At 34.0% G+C, this 19,280-nt stretch overlaps 4 protein-coding genes across 6 annotated transcripts; 2 read left to right on the forward strand and 2 right to left on the reverse strand.

Moving 5' to 3' along the window:
• Positions 1 to 24: 24 nt before the first annotated feature.
• Positions 25 to 2,504, reverse strand: LOC120256646 (protein PHOSPHATE STARVATION RESPONSE 3-like). Its single transcript, XM_039264321.1, has 8 exons — positions 2,405 to 2,504; positions 1,878 to 2,315; positions 1,585 to 1,777; positions 1,437 to 1,513; positions 1,293 to 1,332; positions 781 to 853; positions 639 to 708; positions 25 to 528 (listed from the first exon to the last, which is right to left on the reverse strand). Exons 1-8 carry the CDS (start codon positions 2,408 to 2,410, stop codon positions 235 to 237), a joined length of 1,191 nt encoding a protein of 396 aa, XP_039120255.1. The 5' UTR covers positions 2,411 to 2,504; the 3' UTR covers positions 25 to 234.
• Positions 2,505 to 6,349: 3,845 nt separating this feature from the next.
• Positions 6,350 to 9,658, reverse strand: LOC120256657. Its single transcript, XM_039264337.1, has 5 exons — positions 9,328 to 9,658; positions 8,855 to 8,908; positions 8,584 to 8,664; positions 6,896 to 6,965; positions 6,350 to 6,787 (listed from the first exon to the last, which is right to left on the reverse strand). Exons 1-5 carry the CDS (start codon positions 9,475 to 9,477, stop codon positions 6,564 to 6,566), a joined length of 579 nt encoding a protein of 192 aa, XP_039120271.1. The 5' UTR covers positions 9,478 to 9,658; the 3' UTR covers positions 6,350 to 6,563.
• A 1,156-nt stretch (positions 9,659 to 10,814) lies between these two features.
• On the forward strand, positions 10,815 to 15,280 carry LOC120256650 (organic cation/carnitine transporter 7). 3 transcript variants are annotated; one of them, XM_039264329.1, is made up of 7 exons: positions 10,815 to 11,012; positions 11,570 to 11,707; positions 11,784 to 11,838; positions 12,258 to 12,495; positions 13,205 to 13,736; positions 13,822 to 14,024; positions 14,842 to 15,280. In XM_039264329.1, the coding sequence occupies exons 3-7, from the start codon at positions 11,786 to 11,788 to the stop codon at positions 15,070 to 15,072; spliced, it is 1,257 nt and encodes a 418-aa protein (XP_039120263.1). In that variant the 5' UTR covers positions 10,815 to 11,012; positions 11,570 to 11,707; positions 11,784 to 11,785; the 3' UTR covers positions 15,073 to 15,280. The 3 variants fall into 3 exon arrangements, with proteins under 3 accessions (XP_039120263.1, XP_039120260.1, XP_039120262.1); XM_039264326.1 differs by having other exon boundaries at positions 11,570 to 11,838; XM_039264328.1 differs by lacking the exon at positions 10,815 to 11,012 and adding an exon at positions 11,217 to 11,480 and having other exon boundaries at positions 11,570 to 11,838.
• Positions 15,281 to 16,289: 1,009 nt separating this feature from the next.
• On the forward strand, positions 16,290 to 18,911 carry LOC120256620. The gene is made up of 7 exons (XM_039264283.1): positions 16,290 to 16,375; positions 16,437 to 16,830; positions 16,927 to 16,972; positions 17,536 to 17,621; positions 17,981 to 18,039; positions 18,448 to 18,559; positions 18,727 to 18,911. Exons 1-6 carry the CDS (start codon positions 16,326 to 16,328, stop codon positions 18,554 to 18,556), a joined length of 744 nt encoding a protein of 247 aa, XP_039120217.1. The 5' UTR covers positions 16,290 to 16,325; the 3' UTR covers positions 18,557 to 18,559; positions 18,727 to 18,911.
• The last annotated feature ends 369 nt before the right edge of the window (positions 18,912 to 19,280 follow it).

Genomic DNA, 19,280 nt, shown 5'->3' on the forward strand with positions numbered 1-19,280 from the left:
AAATGTTCTTTCAAAGAACAAAACTAAGGTTGAAACTGTTCAACAATTTCATTGAATTGAAGAATTTGTCTAAAAATATCATTACAAAGCGCCAATCTAACTGCATTACAGACTTGCTTTCCATTGCTCACATACTTTTCACAATACATACCAAGCAGCAACTTTGACCACCATAAACAAGCAATTCATCGACAGGAGAAACCAGAACTGGTACTGATGTATCTCCTGATAGTATCATGAAGTCTTCCCCTCTTCAACATCAAGCCTTGCTCTTTTATTTCCGTCTGGCAACTCGGGAATGCTGCCAGAATCATCGGCTTTGTGCTTTGAGCATTGAGTAGTAGATGAGGATTCATCCTTCAAGCCACTCTGAACATTTGAGGGCTCATCAGAAGTTTCAGGTTGCACTCCTGAGATTAGAGGTTGTTTCAGAGATACCCGGGAATCATTGGCTTTCTGCTGTTCTTCAAGTATCTTCTGCAAGTACCTCGCTTGCTCCTCAATCCGTAACTGAAGTTGCCTTTGAATCTGTTGGAGGTAAAGTTGATAAAAAACAAGTACACAACAGAGATATCAGTACCACATTAACAGATAACCGATGAAAGAAATTTATGGGGATAATACTATATAGAGCTCACTTCGAGTTGTTCATGTAGTTGTTTTTGAACTTCTATTTGCATCCGCAGAGCCTCCGTCACTTGCATACTCCTATCATAAAGGCAATGAAAGAACATTTAGGGATGACGAAATAGAGAATAACAGTAAAATCCCGGGTTTTACCTTTTGATGTCAGTGCTACTATCATCACAGATTGACTGCGCCTTCTTTTCATCGGAACATGAAGTTTTTTTATCTTGGTAAGCACGAAATTATAAGCCATGAGCAAGTCAGCATGTATATATTCAAAACCAAGTCACAGAGTGATTATCAAGCATGAAAAGTCATCATAACATAGTCGTCGTAGATATTCAAGTTATTGTTAAGAGTTCATACTGATCATACATCATGCGCTGAATTGTTTGTATGTTGAGTTTCAACCAAAGGAGTAGCCACTGCTACATACTGAAAAGGGAACGGAAGTGAAGTAATCACTATCCGAATCATACATGACTACTTTCGACTATATGAAAGAGCTAGTAGCACTATGGCAAAAATTTAACAGAGATGAGTCCTTTTTTTAAGCATGAGTACACTTAGTTTGCAATCAAATGCTTAAAAGAACGAATTTTTTTTTTTTTTTTTGATGCACTTTGTTCTGCAAGTAAAACTTTTATACATGTTTCTGCACTCACCTTCTTTTGCTGCTGGGAGATACATTGCAAGCCGATATTTCTGCAAGTTATAAGCACATAACAAATAAACACAGAATTAATTAGAGTGACACCAAAACAAGCAAGTATCTAGAAATATAACACAAGAACAAGACTTTCACAAACCTGCAAATGACTCTTAACATGATAAATTGTCAAACCCTCAACATTCATTAGCTTCAATACACCCTTTGGAGTTGCCTCTGCATGACAAACAAGATTACAATTAACAGTTTGCAAAGAAAATCATATGAATTATTATCTTCTTGCTCACTTTCTGCTCCTTCAAGTTTATTCACAGCTTCAACAAAGCGCTCATGGAGCTCCACAGTCCACCTCAATCTGGGTTTGTTCACTGTTGCATTGCCAGGAGTGGAAGGACTAGTTGATTTTGGAGAAGAAAAAGTGGGAGATGGAACAACATCAAGTGAAGGTGAAGCCAGAGGTACAGGCATGTCATAAATTTCCTAAAACACAAAACAATCACACAAATTCACAAATTCAAGTCAACAAAATAAGCAAAAAAACAATATTGAAAAGCAAGAACAATCTATAAACAATACTAACATCCAAAAGAGGGCTTTCTCCATCATCAGTAATATCAATGCCAAGCTGTTCAGAAAGAATCTGCAACTCAAGCTGGTCATTGATGCTGAAACCACCATTGTCACCATTAAAACTGCCATCAGAAGTATCAACAGGAAAACTAAGAAAGTTATCCAGCTCAGGTTTGGGAGGATGTGGAAGGAAAGGTGGCAAGTTACTGAGTTGTCTGCAGGACTCAGAACCTGTGGACAAGTACAGACTTGTGCAAAATTTAGAGGATCTTGAGAAACTGAAGCCTGATGCTGCAAACTGGAGAGAATGATTGGGATCCATGAAGCTATTGCCACCCTTTCCTTCCTCACTTGGATGGCTTTGCTTCACTGTTACCTGGTTTTTGTTCATGGTCTTTGACTTCTTCATTGGCTTAATTCCATACTTTTTTTTGTGCTTGGAAGATTTCTAAAATCAATTTGACAAAGAAAAGATAAATAGAAGAAAATTCATGGAAAGATTCAATGAAGGAGAGAGAGAGAGAGAAGGTAAGGTACCAGCATTTGGGTTGGTTTTCCTGAACAAATGATTGGTGGGAGTTCTGGTGGATGTGTTCATCTTCTCTTTTTTACTTGTTTCTATCTCTATTTACAGTCTTCCACCACAGGGTTTATCTTGTCCATTAATGAAAGGTGCAAAATTTGTTAAATAATTAATAAGGAATATAAATAAATAAGATTAGAAATGAATCATTTAAGGGAAATTTATTTGAAGTTCTTGCTTTAAATTCTGGTTACTAAAAAGATTCAATAGGAAGTTTTCCATGTTTCTTTGTTATACACGACAAAAACATCGCTGCCGTGTGGTATATAACTCACAGTGCATCATCATTTGTTTTAATTATTTCAAGTTCTTTTTACTTGCCAAACCCTGAAAACCAGCTGTATTGATTTCCATCCCTTCAATTTTTTAACCTTTTTTTTTGTTTATATAATTTTCGGATAAATATCATTAAATATTAGAAATATACCTTATTTCAATTAATTAAATTTCTAATTAAAAATAAATAAATATATATATATATATATTGTTCATATCAGCCGCCCCTCCAATATCTCTTTTGACTTAAAAGTGACAGAGAAATTAAATTCTTTTGTACTTTATCTATTTTTTTAAAAATAAAAATAAAAATCTATTTTAGTTAATTTATTAAATAATTTCTCTAATTTTCAAGGTGTGGCTGAAAACTCATCATCATTTGAGGTGGCTAAGTTTTACATGTGGGATATGAAAACCTATCAGCATTTGAGCTGGCTAATTTTTAGGTTTTGGATAGATCAATAAAAGAGATCCGTATCCGATATCACAACTTCTTGGAGTCAAATCAAGCTGGCGTGTCAAACCCTTGGAACTTTTAATTAGTATTATTATTATTATTATTATTATTATTATTATTATCAGTTATCCATCCTTTGAATAAAAATTCCATGACGTAGTGATCATTGTAACAATGTCTATCAATGGAATCATCAAGCAATGCCACCTGGTAAAAATGAAATACGCTTTAAACCATGTATGATATTTTAATTTAAATTTAATTTACTATAATTTTTTTTTATTTTACAAAATGTGAATAAGTCACTTGTCACGGACGGGCGCTATTTATCTATTGGTTTGCTTTAATTTTTTTAATATTAATCAATAAATATAATTTTAATTAATTCAAATATCATATCAAAATAGTGGAATAATATGAGACTACTGAATCGCTGATAGAGTGTTGGTAGGCAATTACAACAAAGTAATATTTGCGGTGTTGTGTTAGTTAATATTGTGTACTATCCCACAATCTCCTATCAAATAGGTAAATCACCACGTTTTTAATTTTTAATAAAATTGAATTAGTTATATTCATTTTTTTAAAAAAAATATTAATATAAATAAAAATATTTTATTAGTGAGAAAAGCCTTCTTTTAACTCCATAAGATAATTTATTGTATTCAACTTTGAATAAAATTTTTAAGTTAGATTGAGTGAAATGAGAAAGATTTTAGAATTTTAAGTTTGTTTTGTTAGGCGTACTGGTCAATTAGCATGATTAAGATGTGAAGAGAATGTTTAGATGGATGATGAACGCTCCTAAAAACAAATCAAAGATTTGAGTTTATTCATAATAAATTGGTGGCAACTATTATTGTTAAGTTAAAAATAAAATTAATCAAAATGTCAATAGATGTCACTGATTCTTTAGCTAGAGGGTTGCAGGAGAGGAAAAAAAAATATTTAAAAACATTTAGCAAAAATTTTAAGAGATGATATGAGATGATATGTCATATCTATATTTATTTATTCATTTATTTTAGCTTTAATAGGGTAATGTGGAAAAAAAAAATGAAAAGGATATTCACTCAAGATAGTTTGGAGTCTGGACAACCGGTTCACTGTTGTTATGTTTTATAAAAATTTTATAAATAATTTCAAACTACCAAACAAATGTTTTTACTGCTCATTGTAACAGTGGTTGTTCTATTATTTGTTGTAGGAGTGATTTGTCTTTTTTTTATATGCCATCCTTGTACATGAGTGCCAATTAGACCTTTTTTTCTCTAATTAAAATTTTCACATAATTCTTGGTGATGACTTGTTTTATAAAAGAACGGTATATTAAAACCATTACGGCCAGTCAAGTGTGCCATTATTAGTTTTTGTCTCTTAATGAAAAATATATTAATTAATAAAAAAAATTTCACTTGATTGTTGATGCACTAATAGCATTAGACATAAAAGTAAACAAAAGGCAAAGGGAATGCATCATGTGATTTATCTCAAATGGGACAAAGAAATGGAGGAGGGAATGAATCTGCAACGCAAACCAAACCTCATGGAAATGAGCTAATTGGAAATTGAAAGAGAAAGAGAAAGAAAGCCAAAGACAGAGAAAAGGAAGACAAATTGAAATTTAGCCACCAATATTATGCCAATGGTAGCAAAATGTGTGCAGGTAGTACTTAGATATCAAATGTCACACTCTGTCTGCACTCCAACTTGTTGGCAGTGGAATAAAATAATAAAAATATCAACCAGACAATGTCCAAGACTTACAACAGAAAAATAATAATCATAACAATTATTACTTTTTTTTTTTTTTAATAAATAGTCTATGGAAGCAAAGCCATATTGCATCTTTGGTATCAATTCCAATTAAAGAGATTTCCAAAATGGACTTCAGTCATTAGTGTGGGGCCATGGGGGCCTGATTACATATGCACCACTTGCTGCTGCAGCAGCCTTTGGAAGTCATTATCCTTTAAAAGGTTCCAGTTTTGGAGATGGAATGATAATTTTGAGTGCATAGAAGCTAGTGGTGGTGGTTGCTGACACCCCCCCTTAATTTTAGAGGAGTGAGACGTCCTAAGAAGTTAGTCACTCGCCGCATCTCATGGCCTTCAACTCCCTCCAAATCTTGAGCCAAAGCTATCAACTTGCATTAATTCAGAAATGAAAATCTTATCAAGATTGTAAATAACATAAATAAATACATAAATAAATTAAGATTATGTTTAACTGTTTGGGAATCACACAATAAGTTTTTTTACTCACCACACTATTCACATTCTTCATCGAGTCTGCCTCGGATGAGATTTGAAACACCTAACTTTTTGGGAGATTTTGTGCTATAATTTTTTAATAAATAAAAATAATAAATAATAATAAATAAAATAAAATTGAAAATGAAGAAAAATTAAATGAGACCCATGACTTTATCTCAATGTTCAAGATCGGCTTTGAAAGTTCTTTTCAAAATTAAATAACAGTTAGGGTAAATATCCTGTGTGGGTATTGAACTAGAATCAATTTCAACTTTGAATATCAAACTTTAATTTGTATAATTTTGGTTATTTAACTTCAATTCAACTTCAATTTGGTTTCACTAGGATAATACAAAGATTTTTGAAAGCATCTATTCGCTGAGTAATCTACTGACCTGCATATGACATATCATCAAAAAGTCTGCATGATCATTTATTATGCAAATCAATGATATCCACACTTATATAATAAGTGACCATGTGAATACCGTTGATGACGTGGCATGTACGTGTTAATAAATAACGCACAAATTGCTGATAATGAGGCAATTTCTACAGCCACATCATCAAATTCCTCTCAAATACTCCTTGGTAACCTTATGATAAAACTAAATTAAATTTAAATAACTAAAATAATACAAATTAAAATTTGATACTTAAAATAAAAATTGATTATAATATAATACCCACTCAAGATATTTACTCATAACATTAAACTCAGAAGCATTGCATCAGCCATTTAAAAACCTATATATAAGTCTTAGCTCAAACTCCAAGCATAATCCTGATCCAGAGCTAAACAGAGGCCAGGTATTATTCTCTAATATCAACCCAACAAGTAAACCCACTATAAAATTTGGGAAGTAAATGACAAAAATTACCAAAATCAAGAACAGGTAACATACAGAAGATTCCAAACACAGAAACCAGTATTCAGTATATAGCTCGGGATGGAGTGAAAGAATCTCCAATGGCATCAGTATAACAACAAATCCAAAATGCTTAGATTAAACAGTAGCAATCCATGGGATTTGTTACTAGTTCTACAACATAAAAGAGTTCAGTAATACACTAGACCAATTGCTTGAATTAAACATGGCCGTGTCACAGAAGGGACTTTTCTTCCTATCTGTCTTTCAGCTCTTGCTCAAACTGCAGTAGTTTTTCTCGAATGGGTGGCAAAAATAACCCAAGATCTTGAGTGACCCTTGTTTTATCCTCTGCAGCAAGATCCTTCTCCTCACTGAGTCTCACCACGATCTGCAAGTCTTCAAGTTCACCGAATGAGAATTCTGGAATATCCAGGTGGCCTTTAATCTTCTTTGCCTCCTTGTTTAATAACCATTCTCCTGTTTTCACATCCCAGAAACTATCAAGGTCAAAACAAGAGGCAGGCAGGCTGAACCAACTGAATAAGGAAAGAAAACAACAGTACAAAGCCAATGGTTACCAAATACCTTTGAACTTCAAAGTCAGTTCATATGTATAACCAACTCGCTTCTTGTTGCGAACAGTGACCAAGAATGCCTGCTTCAAAAGACGAGCATTTACATTGGGCATAAAACATAAAATCTCTCAGTACTTCATGATGTTTGTTCAGACATCAATCGATTTATCACAAGAGAGATTCGAACAAGAAGACAAAACTGCAAAGAGCTAGGTGAAATGATATCCTAACACCATGTAGAATTTTATTTATGACAAGAGAGATTCTAACAAAAAGACAAAACTGAATAAGCACACTGCCGGAAGGAAGGAAATTCTAACATAATGCAGGAATTTATTTATGACGGGTTTCTGACAAGACAAATCATAACTGAACACAGTAGGAGGGATATCCTATCATGCAGATTACATCAAAACCAATTCCACTACAACACTCAAGCAAAAAACATCTAACCCAATGAAAATGTTTCCTCTATGCTCTTAATGTAAGCATCTTGGCAAAAGAGAAACAGTTTATGATAATCATTCCCGAACAATTGCCATTAAAGCCAATTGTTTCTTTCTGAAAACTACTGTCTATAAGGCATGGTTGGATAGAGACATGGGCCCATGGCTTATTGACAAAAACCACAAAGCAGACCTCCCACGCCAATGATCAGTCTCCTCCTATTCACTAGAATAAAGATATATGCAAGGCAGTCTGATTCTTGGTGGTGGCCCTGCATGGGCATGCGCATAGAGACATATGAGACATAATGTTGTGAGGCAACCACCTCTGGGCCCGTACAATTTCACTCTATTACTAGCAGTTGCGTTTTCTCCATGCCCTTTGCCCAGGTGAAATAGTTTCCTATGGTTTAGTCATATCAAACAAGGCCACATCTATGAAGTACATATGCAAACATGAATTAAAAAAAATGCTCATGATTAAACAATTCTCTAAAACCAGCAAACCAAAGTCCCATAAAGAAGGTAATTGTCTTGATCATATGAGGTTTCCTGTGAAGGCAACTTGGTCATTTCAGAAGCTTCTTACATCTCTAACCTCACTAACAAGATAAAATCCTCAAAATGGCAGATAATCATAATTCTTCACAAGCAACCAAAAAAAAAATAATGTCAATGGCGTTATGCCTTTGCAAAATAGATTACATATCATATAACACACGCAAAACATGATACGGTGATAGTGCACATTCATAATTAACCACACAAGAAAGGACAGACTGCAGTTTACGTGTCTATTGACTTCAAGGTAATGCTTCCTTTTCACTCTTTCTTGATTGCCAGATTAATACTTTCTGTTTCCCCTATAACTGTTTGATTTTCAAGCCATCTTTTATCAGCCTAACTCCTCTGTGTGTTTGTGTGTGATTTATCAGCCTACCACCAGATTCTCTCTCTCCACCACAGGATTTCCCAAAGCTATAAAAACAAACTTTAATAATTTAATGGAGGCATTATGAGGTTGATAAACTTTTGAACCCAAGATTCCAAAAGCTCTCAATTATTTTTGGAATGTTCTGGCAAGGGTTAGCAAAAAGAAAACAAACAAAAGATACCCAGGAAATTACTGTTTTTATTTTTGCTCTTATCTTGTTTAGCTATGATGACAATAATGTGTTAGTCAAACGGCAGAAGGATCTAACAAGCTTTTTGAAGGCCCAAAAACTAAGTCAAATTAAGGATGCATACTCACATCACCATCACATTTGGACACTTCATTGATATCGGCTTTACCACCAGAAAACTCCAGGGACTTTAGAGATGTAAGCAACTCCTGTAATTCAAGAACAAAGAGGATTGGCAAGTTATCAAATGTAACAACGGGCATAACACTAAACCAATGTAACTATGCACATAATACTAAGCCACACATATACTTGAAATACTACAAAATCTCATTCACAACAGAATAATGCAGATATCCTTTAAACAATATCGCCAATGGACAGAACAAAATAACTGACCTTTATTCTATTACTTGCCCATGAATTAAGATTTTTTTCTTCCCAAGTTCCAGCCTGCACAAATGCACAACAGAGGCTTAGCAATGCAAAATAGCAAACTAAAAAACTACCTAAACAATGTAACCATCTATTTTAGTATCATGAAACACCATGGATAACTGCCTCAGACCTCTAACATCAAAAACAAAATTTGAACAATAATTTTACAAAAAGAGGATCCCGCAAATTCACTTTAAAATCTAAATTTTAAATTTTAAATCGAAAGTGACACACTAATAAAATAGTAAATGAAGCATCCTAAGAAGATCATATCCAAATTGATGCTTGTTAAGCTCATTTCATAATGTAATCACCAAAGATGACAGCAAGAATGCCAACAAATGGATCAACTCACAGCGATAAGAAGATAAAGGTAATCACAACAATGGAATTTAAAGCGATTCGCAAATGAAACAAAGATGATAACAAAACACCTGATTCCAGACGGAGCCAAGGGTGGCAGGCTGCGTCTGATTTGAAATATCGTCGGCGGAGAGTTTGCGGGGCACCGGCATCGGCGCGGCGTCTGCCTTAGTGTCTCTCACCCAATACGTATACGAAGTCTGCTGCTTTTCCTCCTCCATCCCTCAATCAAGACCAACAATCCCTCTTTCTCCTTGTCTCCCTTCTCCAGATCAGCGAGGGAGGGGAGTGGAGACGGAGACGATGGCGGTGGCGCGGCCACAAGCAAGGTTGGATCGAGGAAAACCGAGAAAAATGGAGTTTTTCCGACAAGATCGGGGATCTAAATGAATCGCTAGCGTGCGTTTACTGTATGGCCTACCCTTCTCGAAGCTTCGCCGGGTTTCGTGGTTATGTGCCTCGAGATCCGCTCCGCGTTCTGATCATCTCCATCATCACCGTCATCATCAGCTGGTGGTTCTTGGGTTGAAGTTTGACCGGACAATAATATAAAAATGAGGTTTAGGCCCGTTTGATCCGCTAAAATATGAGATACAAGAAATTACAAATTGTTTAATTTATAAATGTGATTAGATACAATATAAAAATACATTGGAGTACAATATAAAAAGTAAAAAATCTGTCTTACTAAATTTATTGTATAAATTTTAAACTATATGACAGTACAAACAAATGTCAAATTTGATCTGATCAAATAAGTATTAATGGTATGAAAAATGTTATAAAATATATTCTTATAAATAATTAGTAATTTTTATTTTGAGAATAAAAAATATATTTGTGCTAAATAATTTTAAAATATTATCTTTTACAAATTCTTTTTTTTTTTATTAAAAAACAACATTTTACTATATTAGAGTAATTTCATAATGTTTAGTTATGCATATCATATCCTAGATTTAGTATTTGGATTTATTTATTTATTTATGTTCACTAATAATGATCCAGCAAAGTAAAAAATTAGATAAAGTTAGTTAAGATATGTAGCATATATACTTATAATTGTTTCATAATTAGCAAATATTATTATGAAAATTTTGTAATTGAGTCACATGAAAATTAAATTATATTAGATTATGTTAGAACTTGTGATTTAAAAAAAAATTTGGTTTAATACATTTTCAAATTTAAAAAATATATTTATGGTGAGTAATTTAAATATTATTTTAGTAGTATATAAAGGGTATTATAGTTATTTTATATTTATTTATCATGTACTTGTTCCAATAGTCCAATCAAATAAAAAGTTGTGTTGTACTACAACTCCTTATGTTGTGTTGTACCAACCCAACCCAACCCAACAACATAATTAAAAAAACCGCCTACACGGTTCCTATAAAAACTTTAAAAAAAAAATATATATAATTTTTTTAAAAAAAAAAATCTGATTCCAAATTCCAGTCACTCATTCCACACTTTCCTTCTTTAATCAATTTAATAATAATAATAATAATAAATTAACAATAAATGTTGACAAAGTAGTACGTTTTGCTGTTGCCCCGGAGAGCCAGTGCTTGTGTTGTGTCTAGGGCGTAATTTCAACTAGGGTTTGTTTTTCGTAAAACAGGACCAAAAACGGACAGAGAAATCAACAAGTTGCACCGAAGGGCACGCAATGAAGGGCCCGATGGAGGGTGACGTCGAGCTTATAAATGATCCAAACCATCTCCATTGCCAACCATCAGATCCCATCAAGGTTGCTCTCCCTCAAAATTTTGATTTTGATTTTGATTTGAATTAAATTTTGATTTTTTTTTCCTTTGCAAATTCGAATGAAAGTTTCAATTTTGCGTTTGTCTTTCTGTTTAGATATCAGATTGGAATTTATCTTCTCGTATTTCTAATCATAAGTAGATTGGTTTCTGGGAGAATTTGATGAAGTTTAATTTTGATCTTTTTAATTATTTTTTTGCCAGTTTTTGACACTAAAATGATTGGTTGCAAATTCCGAATTTGTTTTTGCGTTTTATTTTACCAAATTGGTTGATTTTGCAGCTAGTGATTTCAAGTAAGAGTTGTAAATTGGTTCTTATCCAATGCATGCTACTTATGAAGAGCTTTTGTCTCATCTTTTGATCAGTCAATCAACGTCGAATTTGTTGTTAGTTTATTATGATGATATAATGATATATATCTAGAGAAAACAAATACCCAGACAAGAATGGTAATTTTTGTAGGTTTTTGGAGTTTGAAGTTTTTTGTTTCTCTTCTATGTTTGTTTTTAATTGTTTTTTTTTTTCTCCTTTTTTTCAGATGGCAGAAGGAGGTTCAACATTTACTGTGGATGAGGCTCTGGCTTCAACAGGATTTGGGAAGTACCAATTTCTCGTGCTCGGTTACTCGGGGATGGGTTGGATTTCAGAAGCCATGGAAGTGATGCTTCTTTCATTTGTAGGGCCTTCAGTTCAATCAGAGTGGAAGCTTTCTTCTCATGAAGAGAGCATGATCACTAGTGTTGTCTTTGCAGGGATGCTTTTGGGAGCTTATTCTTGGGGTATAGTTTCAGACAATTATGGAAGAAGGCATGTCTTTCTTATCCTCTCAATCATAGCTTAGTTTTTGCAATTTTTTGATAGGTTTCCTCTAGCTGTATATATATATATATATATATATATATATACATTAGCTCGAAAGTGTGAAGTGTTCTCAGAATCATATGATGTGATTTATTTTCTTAGGCTAGGTAGCATGGTTGTTCATTGAAGTAGAAAAATGATACGATTCTACCACCATGCAAACAAATACCGATCTTTGTCTATGTAATTTTGTGTTTGGTTGAGGCTGGGCATTTCATTAGATTTCACAACCAGGCGACACATTGAAGGCACTGTAAAATACTGAGTTCATTGATGTTTATAATCTTCTGCCTTACCCATATAAAGTTATGATAAGAAGATCATCTTTTTAAGATTACTATTGTTTATTTTCATGCCCTTTTCAGGATGGGTTTCCTCTTTACAGCACTAGTTACAAGCATAGCTGGTTTGCTGAGTTCCTTCTCCCCAAATTACATCACTTTGGTCATTATTCGTTTTTTGGTTGGTGTTGGGTTGGGAGGTGGACCAGTGCTTGCTTCTTGGTTTCTGGAGTTTGTTCCGGCTCCCAGTAGAGGTACATGGATGGTTATCTTTCAATGCTTTTGGACTGTAGGCACTATCTTCGAAGCTTCAATTGCATGGGTATGGTCAATTTCATGCCATTAAGAAATATCTAATCGCATCTCCACATACTTGACTACACCTTTCAGTAATAAGATTTGATTTGGGTACAATATTTAATTTTCAAAAACTTATATATCCTAATGTCAATACAATTAGCCCATTTTAGACTTCATATGACTTAGGACTACACCTTTCGGTAATAAGATTTGATTTGGGTACAATATTTACATTTCAAAAACTTATATATCCTAATGTCAATACCATTAGCCCATTTTAGAATTCAGATGACTTAGGACTACACCTCTCGGTAATAAGATTTGATTTGGGTACAATATTTATATTTCAAAAACTTACATATCCTAATGTCAATACCATTAGCCCATTTTAGAATTCAGATGACTTAGGACTACACCTTTCGGTAATAAGATTTGATTTGGGTACAATATTTACATTTCAAAAACTTACATATCCTAATGTCAATACCGTTAACCCATTTTAGAATTCAGATGATTTAGCTTTAGATATGCGCTAGCAAATGCAATTATTTGACTTTTCCCAGTGTTCTTTCAGTATCAATTGTTCTTGTGGATGGGTGTAGGTTGTTAGTCGAGGTTAAAGTGTTGGATTTGTTGGAAATTTCTTTCTGAAATTTGACTTTCCTGTTCTTTTGAGCTGCTCTCTGCGTTGTAGCAGTGTGATAATTCAATATTTGGAAACAATGTTGCAGGTCATCATGCCAAGATTGGGCTGGAGATGGTTACTAGCACTTTCTTCAGTGCCATCATTTTTGTTGCTCTTATTCTATAACTTCGTTCCAGAGTCACCAAGATATCTTTGTATGAGAGGAAAAACAACAGATGCGATGAATATTTTGGTGAATATGGCAGAAATGAACAAGAAAACACTTCCTTCTGGAATTCTTGTTTCAGATAACAAAATGGAGCTTGATGAAAATTCTGTTCCTTCAGAAAACACTCATCTAATCACTATCGGGAAGACTGATGCAATTATTGATGACGATATGGATTCTAAGATTGGGGGTATCAGTGCATTGTATAGGCTGTTATCCCCAAAGTTGATTACGTCAACTCTTCTTCTTTGGATAGTTTTCTTTGGGAATTCGTTTGCTTATTATGGCATTGTTTTGCTCACCTCCAAGTTGAGTGATAATGATAGGAGATGTGTGTCAGATGACTTGCTGTCAATGCAATCAGAGAATGATAATCTCTATAGAGATGTATTTATTACTAGTTTTGCTGGTAAGTCAAGTCTCAATAAATTTAGCTTAAACTCGCAGCATTTTTTTTTTTCAAAGTCCTGATATCATTTCACCTTGTCCTGTAGAGGTTCCAGGGCTTATTTTATCAGCCATAGCAGTGGACCGGGTTGGTCGTAAGCTTTCAATGTCATCCATGCTCTTTGCGAGTTGCATTTTCATATTCCCACTCATCTTTATTCAATCAGAACTTCTGACAACAATCCTTCTGTTTGGCGCTCGGTTATTCATTTCAGGAAGCTTCGTGGTTGTTTATGTGTATGCTCCAGAGGTTAGTTTCAACAACTAGATCAATTGGTCAATTAATCTAAATTAATTTTTATCCTAAACATGCAGAATCATTTTAATCCAAATATTTTGTCTAAGGAAGATCATTATCTGACAAAATAGTAATTGAATAGGATCTGTATGACCAACTTTTAAGAGAAATTAAGAGAGAAGTGTATCCATGATTTTTTTTTGTGTACCTACCATTTTAGTGATTGTCTGCTGTTAGGAAAACTGCAATTTGCAAATAACAAAAACACATTGAACAAGCATCATATTTAACTAATCTATTATTCATGGTTTTATGTATGGCAATATGATAGGAGGACTTTTAGCTGATGTTTATGTGATGAAAATCTCTCTGTTTTCTTTTCTGATTATGACTCATATGGGAACATTTTCTTATTTTTACCTCAATCTTTGGCTACAAGAAGTGTTCTTTTGCGGAGAATGAAAACTCAAGTAATTGGATGCATGATTTATTATTGTTCAGACATTATTCTGTTAAGCTTGTGTAGTTTACTCTTTATTTGGTACTGAGCTGATGGCTTGTTAGGTGCTTCTGTCAACTGCTAAGGTTATTTATTTCAGATATATAAATGATTTGATCCATCATTCTACTTCTCTATTTCTACTTAATCTTTCTTTATTTGTTTGTCAATAGTGGGCTTGAAAAGTTAAGTTACCACCTTATGGTTTTCAACACAAGAACCAAATACTCACTTGGTTGATTCTCTGTATGTTGTGCTTTTAATTTCAAGTGACAAAGACTGATGTCTAACAATGTTGTTTGCCATTGTTGCTGTTGTTATCTGTGGCAGATGTACCCGACCTCTGTTAGGACAACTGGAGTTGGTACAGCAAGTTCGGTGGGGAGGATCGGTGGGATAATATGCCCTCTAGTGGCCGTGGCTCTGGTGCAAAGCTGCCATCAGATCATAGCGCTTGTTCTGTTTGAATTCATCATATTCATCTCAGGTGTTGCAGTTACATTCTTCCCTCTGGAAACCAACGGCCGATCACTCAATGATTCTGTCCGAGAACTCAAATAATTACTAAGTTCAATCATCATTCATATTTTGTTCCATGGCAAGGAAAGTAAAAACAAACAGTTATTCTCTTGTTGTACTTGTAGAAAATTTAAAATCAGATGTAAAATGCCTGCAAATTGTTAACTTATTATGGACTACTGGTCTGATATTGGACCGTTTGGTTATGTTCTGTTTATGGTTTGGTAGAAATGGAAAAGGCTTTGACCCATTTGTTCATTTTTAATGCATGATAGACAAGAGCCTAATGGAGAGCAAGAGGCACATGTACAAGCTGTGTGCTCTCTTTCTTTGTTTATAATTCAGTGACATAACATGACATGTTTCGCCAACGACCTTCGGGTTTATTGGTACACGGGTCGCCGATAGAGCTCTCACCGAGTGGTGAGAGTTCGATTCTACCGAGCAGCATTTCCCGGGAGTTGTGAATAGTGGTTGCAGACGGGTGGTTCCCAGTGGTCCATGCGCAGCGCCCCTGCCCCTCACTGCTCCACCGAGGCCAGTGCACGCTCCCCGGGTCTCTAGTGGGTTCGTCCCGGTCCTCTTTCCCAAAAAAAAAAAAACATGACATGTTTTCTTTTTCAGTCGTGAAATCAAATCTATTGACCAAGTCTCATATGGTAATAAAATTCATAAAAATTATCCTTGTACATTTTATGATTTGTTATGTATTACTCCCTCCAAATTCTCATTAAAAAAAAAGTAAATTTCTACCCTTTTTGACTTTTCTGGTTTTATCTGTCACAAATTTATATTTCTTTTTATTTGTTATTTTTCAACCTAAAAAAGTATTTATTATTATTATTTTTTTAAATGACTCTTAACATTTTATTCAAATTTTTTCGTTGAAATTAAATATAAAAAAAAATGTGAAGATATAAATTATGGGTAATTTTAAAAATATAATTAATTTTTTATAAAATTTTATGAAATAACTAAGTTTTTTGGTATGCAAAATTCGGTTTCGGTTAACAACAACAAATAAAAGGAAACGATGATCAAAATAATTGCTGATAATTTTTATTGACATAAAAAAAAAAACAAGTATGTTGAGAGATTAATTCTATATTTACGCACATTGACATTCTTGTTTACATCATTTTGTTAATATATATAATAATAATAATAATAATAATAAAATAATGATAATTAAAAAATAAATAAATAAAATCTCCGTGTGGGATTGCTATATATATATATATCTAATTGGTTGTAAGAAAACTAGGTTGCAGTGCGCGCTGAGTCCTAAACCACTGATGCTCTCTTCCTCTGCTCTTCTGCTTCCCATCTCCCATTCTCCTACCAGGTCCCTCTCTCTTTCTCTCTCTCTCGCACTCTCTTTCTTTGTCTCTGATGTGATTCTTCAGGTTGATGATGATGATGATGGGGACAAGGGGGAGGAGGAGGAAGAGGAGGAACAGAGGAATTGAAGCAGCTGGATCAATGGAAGAAGAGGTGGACAAAGGGTTTGAGGGAGGTGGGAGGAAGGCTAAGCTGGTGGCTCGGCGTAAGGAGAGAATAAGATTGCCTGGGAAGAGCAAAGAGCCGGCATTGTCCATGGCCCAGTTCCTCCGGCATCCTTCTGGAGTGGAAGCAATCCTCAATAGCCGGGCTTTGCACTGTTTCCAGCCATTGGACTCCAGGACGTACAGGTGCACCTTGCATCAACTCCAATTTCTTAGCTTTCATGTTTCTCCTGTGATTGATTTGCGGGTCACTCCTACCTCACATGACTGCACTGTTGAGATGTTGTCTTGCAAGGTCGCTGCTTTTTCTCTTTATTTTGTTTGTATGTTCCTTTCTTCTTCTTCTTTTTGTTTATCTTCGTCTTATGCTCGTGTTTCATTGTGTTCACAGTTTGAAGGGTCAAAAGCTTTCGAGCAACAAAACCAGCTCTTTTCTGGTATGCATGTCTATTTATTTATTAGACTAACTGATAGTTCCATAATTGATTTAGTATATATGGATATGAATATTAAGTCTAGTTCTCCTGTCATTTTAAGGTTTAATTCAACCAGATGATATTTTGTTTGGTTTCATTTCAACATGATATTGGAGCTTGGTTTGTTTGCAGTTTAAAACTAGTTAAAAATAGACTACTGCATATCCAAAGGATATATTAGAGTAACTACTTTAAAAGTGGGACATATGTAATTGGATGCCAAGGCTGCATAATATGTTTGGTTTGCATTGAACACTATTTACCAAGTTAGACCTTCACTTCATTTCTTTCTTTGTTTCTTTTTATTTTTGTTTATATGGCACTCGTGTTCTTGGTAATTCACTGTGTTGTTGGTTATTGATAATATCTTCTCTTTGTTACGTTCATGTATCTATAGTTTTCTTATTGTTTTGCTGGTTGAGTGCTATTGTCCTTTGGGTTTATTATGTTTGACGAAGTTGGTGTCCATCAGGGTATATTTTATTTATGAATTGTACTTTTGCCTTATTCTCTGAGTGCTGCAGCATTCATGAAAAATTACATGACATGGGATGAAAATTGTCCTGAGCCATGCTTGGATGTTGATGTGAGCTTAAATGTTGCTCTTGAGGTGAGAAAAATCTCTTCTTTTTAATCTGTATACAATTTCATTCATTGCTCCAATATACTTTCTAATCAGGAATGCTCTGTACTCCCCAAATACTGATTATCTGGGTGATAAAAAATTTGTAGTTGTTTCTATCAATGGATTTGTTTTTACCCATCAAAGCCTTACCATCATATTCTTGCATCATGCTAGTTTACTTGCTGTGTTACAAACCTCCTAGATGCTTGTAATACCTGTTTGGCATGACTTCCTGTTTTGATGTTCTTTTCACTGCTAGAGTAATTTTCACACATGATGTTGCCTCTGACTGATGCATTTACTGTTAGCATATCTAAATTGAATCTGCTTATGTGCCATTGCAGGTCTATACAAAACCATTTAGCTTGCTTCCAATATCAGCTGTCGAAAAACCTGGCAATCTGTAAGTCTTAGGAAATGTATATTCAAATCAGTATTAGCCATTCTACCAACTTCAATGAAAATGGAAGAGAACTTTAACCCTCTAATCAGAAATAAGAGGAAGTACACAACACCACAATAGGCTTGAACTATAGGAAGAATTAATTATTCAACCAATGATGTTTGAAATATTGGAACATTTGATGTTAGTTAGCAGTTTGTAAATTTGTACTTGTCTTTGCCAACTTGTTTTGCATCATTTTCCCATGGTTTGTATATCATTGGTGTTCTAGCATTTTCAATTAAATAACATTTGTCGTTTTTTATTCTAAGAGATAATATAAATTGTTCTTCCTCTTAAAAGTAGATCATATATCCACATTTGACCTATCATTGTTCATCATTAAATTGACTGCAATGCTGTTGACAGGCTCATGCAAGGTCTTTTAGACAGGCTTACGCCTTTGCTCGCTAAGCAGCTGCTTGAAGATTACCACACTTGGATTGAGGAGCAATTGAGATTCCATTCAAAGGGATAGTGTGTAAGCTATCCTGCACATTGTTTACACATTAACAAATTACATGCATCATTAGTTACCACAAAATTCGCTTTCTTTTTTTTTAAAAAAATAAGTCAGAGTTCATGTTGCTCGGTTTTTCAAATGCTTGATTCTTGATTGATTCTTCTTGTGGCTATTTTGGCACGCAGATATTCTGAGGTAGAACACACGGACATGAATCCAATGCAATATTGCTCTTTATGGGAAATAAATAGGAAAAATTCTGAAGAACATAAAGTTTACATCCCAAGCATGTGGGAATAGAAAACATAAACTTACTTTAACTCTCTTAAGCTTAAAAATGCATTCAATGTATGAATACAGGATTGTAATTTTTTGTGTTGTCTGCCTATAATGTTTGAATATATATATATATATATATATATATATATATATATATATATATATATGGGTGAAGTGTTATATTAACTTTTTTTTTCAAGACCATTTATGAATTTTGGCCTATACAAACATATCTCAATAGGGAGAAAATCACAATACGTGCAACATGAGCTGCTGCCCTTTAATTGAAAGCATATTTCATATGCCAATATGTAGTATTTCCTGATTAAGTTTGAAATTAACAGATTAAAAAACTGATCCACATAAACAAAGTACATAAAAATTAAATTGGGAAGCAAGCAGGAAGCACATATTGTTATGCTTACAAAAGGAAACAGACTTATTCAACATTAAAAGCCAT

Source organism: Dioscorea cayenensis, unplaced genomic scaffold (genome assembly GCF_009730915.1).
Source record: "Dioscorea cayenensis subsp. rotundata cultivar TDr96_F1 unplaced genomic scaffold, TDr96_F1_v2_PseudoChromosome.rev07_lg8_w22 25.fasta BLBR01001548.1, whole genome shotgun sequence".
NCBI lineage: Eukaryota > Viridiplantae > Streptophyta > Magnoliopsida > Dioscoreales > Dioscoreaceae > Dioscorea > Dioscorea cayenensis.

What these genes read in the sequence shown, in the direction of transcription:
- LOC120256620 (XM_039264283.1), top strand. Translation starts at nt 16,326, where the DNA reads ATGCTCTCTTCCTCTGCTCTTCTGCTTCCCATCTCCCATTCTCCTACC. An exon ending in TTGAGATGTTGTCTTGCAAG is followed by an intron (nt 16,831 to 16,926) that starts GTCGCTGCTTTT and finishes TTGTGTTCACAG; the next exon opens with TTTGAAGGGTCAAAAGCTTT. An exon ending in GTCGAAAAACCTGGCAATCT is followed by an intron (nt 18,040 to 18,447) that starts GTAAGTCTTAGG and finishes TGCTGTTGACAG; the next exon opens with GCTCATGCAAGGTCTTTTAG.
- LOC120256646 (XM_039264321.1), bottom strand. An exon ending in ATGTTAAGAGTCATTTGCAG is followed by an intron (nt 1,333 to 1,436) that starts GTTTGTGAAAGT and finishes TATAACTTGCAG; the next exon opens with AAATATCGGCTTGCAATGTA. An exon ending in AACTACATGAACAACTCGAA is followed by an intron (nt 529 to 638) that starts GTGAGCTCTATA and finishes TACCTCCAACAG; the next exon opens with ATTCAAAGGCAACTTCAGTT.
- LOC120256657 (XM_039264337.1), bottom strand. Translation starts at nt 9,477, where the DNA reads ATGGAGGAGGAAAAGCAGCAGACTTCGTATACGTATTGGGTGAGAGAC. An exon ending in TGTCCAAATGTGATGGTGAT is followed by an intron (nt 6,966 to 8,583) that starts GTGAGTATGCAT and finishes CTTTTGAAGCAG; the next exon opens with GCATTCTTGGTCACTGTTCG. An exon ending in ACTGACTTTGAAGTTCAAAG is followed by an intron (nt 6,788 to 6,895) that starts GTATTTGGTAAC and finishes ATGTGAAAACAG; the next exon opens with GAGAATGGTTATTAAACAAG.
- LOC120256650 (XM_039264326.1), top strand. Translation starts at nt 10,932, where the DNA reads ATGAAGGGCCCGATGGAGGGTGACGTCGAGCTTATAAATGATCCAAAC. An exon ending in AACCATCAGATCCCATCAAG is followed by an intron (nt 11,013 to 11,569) that starts GTTGCTCTCCCT and finishes CCTTTTTTTCAG; the next exon opens with ATGGCAGAAGGAGGTTCAAC. An exon ending in ATTTATTACTAGTTTTGCTG is followed by an intron (nt 13,737 to 13,821) that starts GTAAGTCAAGTC and finishes CTTGTCCTGTAG; the next exon opens with AGGTTCCAGGGCTTATTTTA.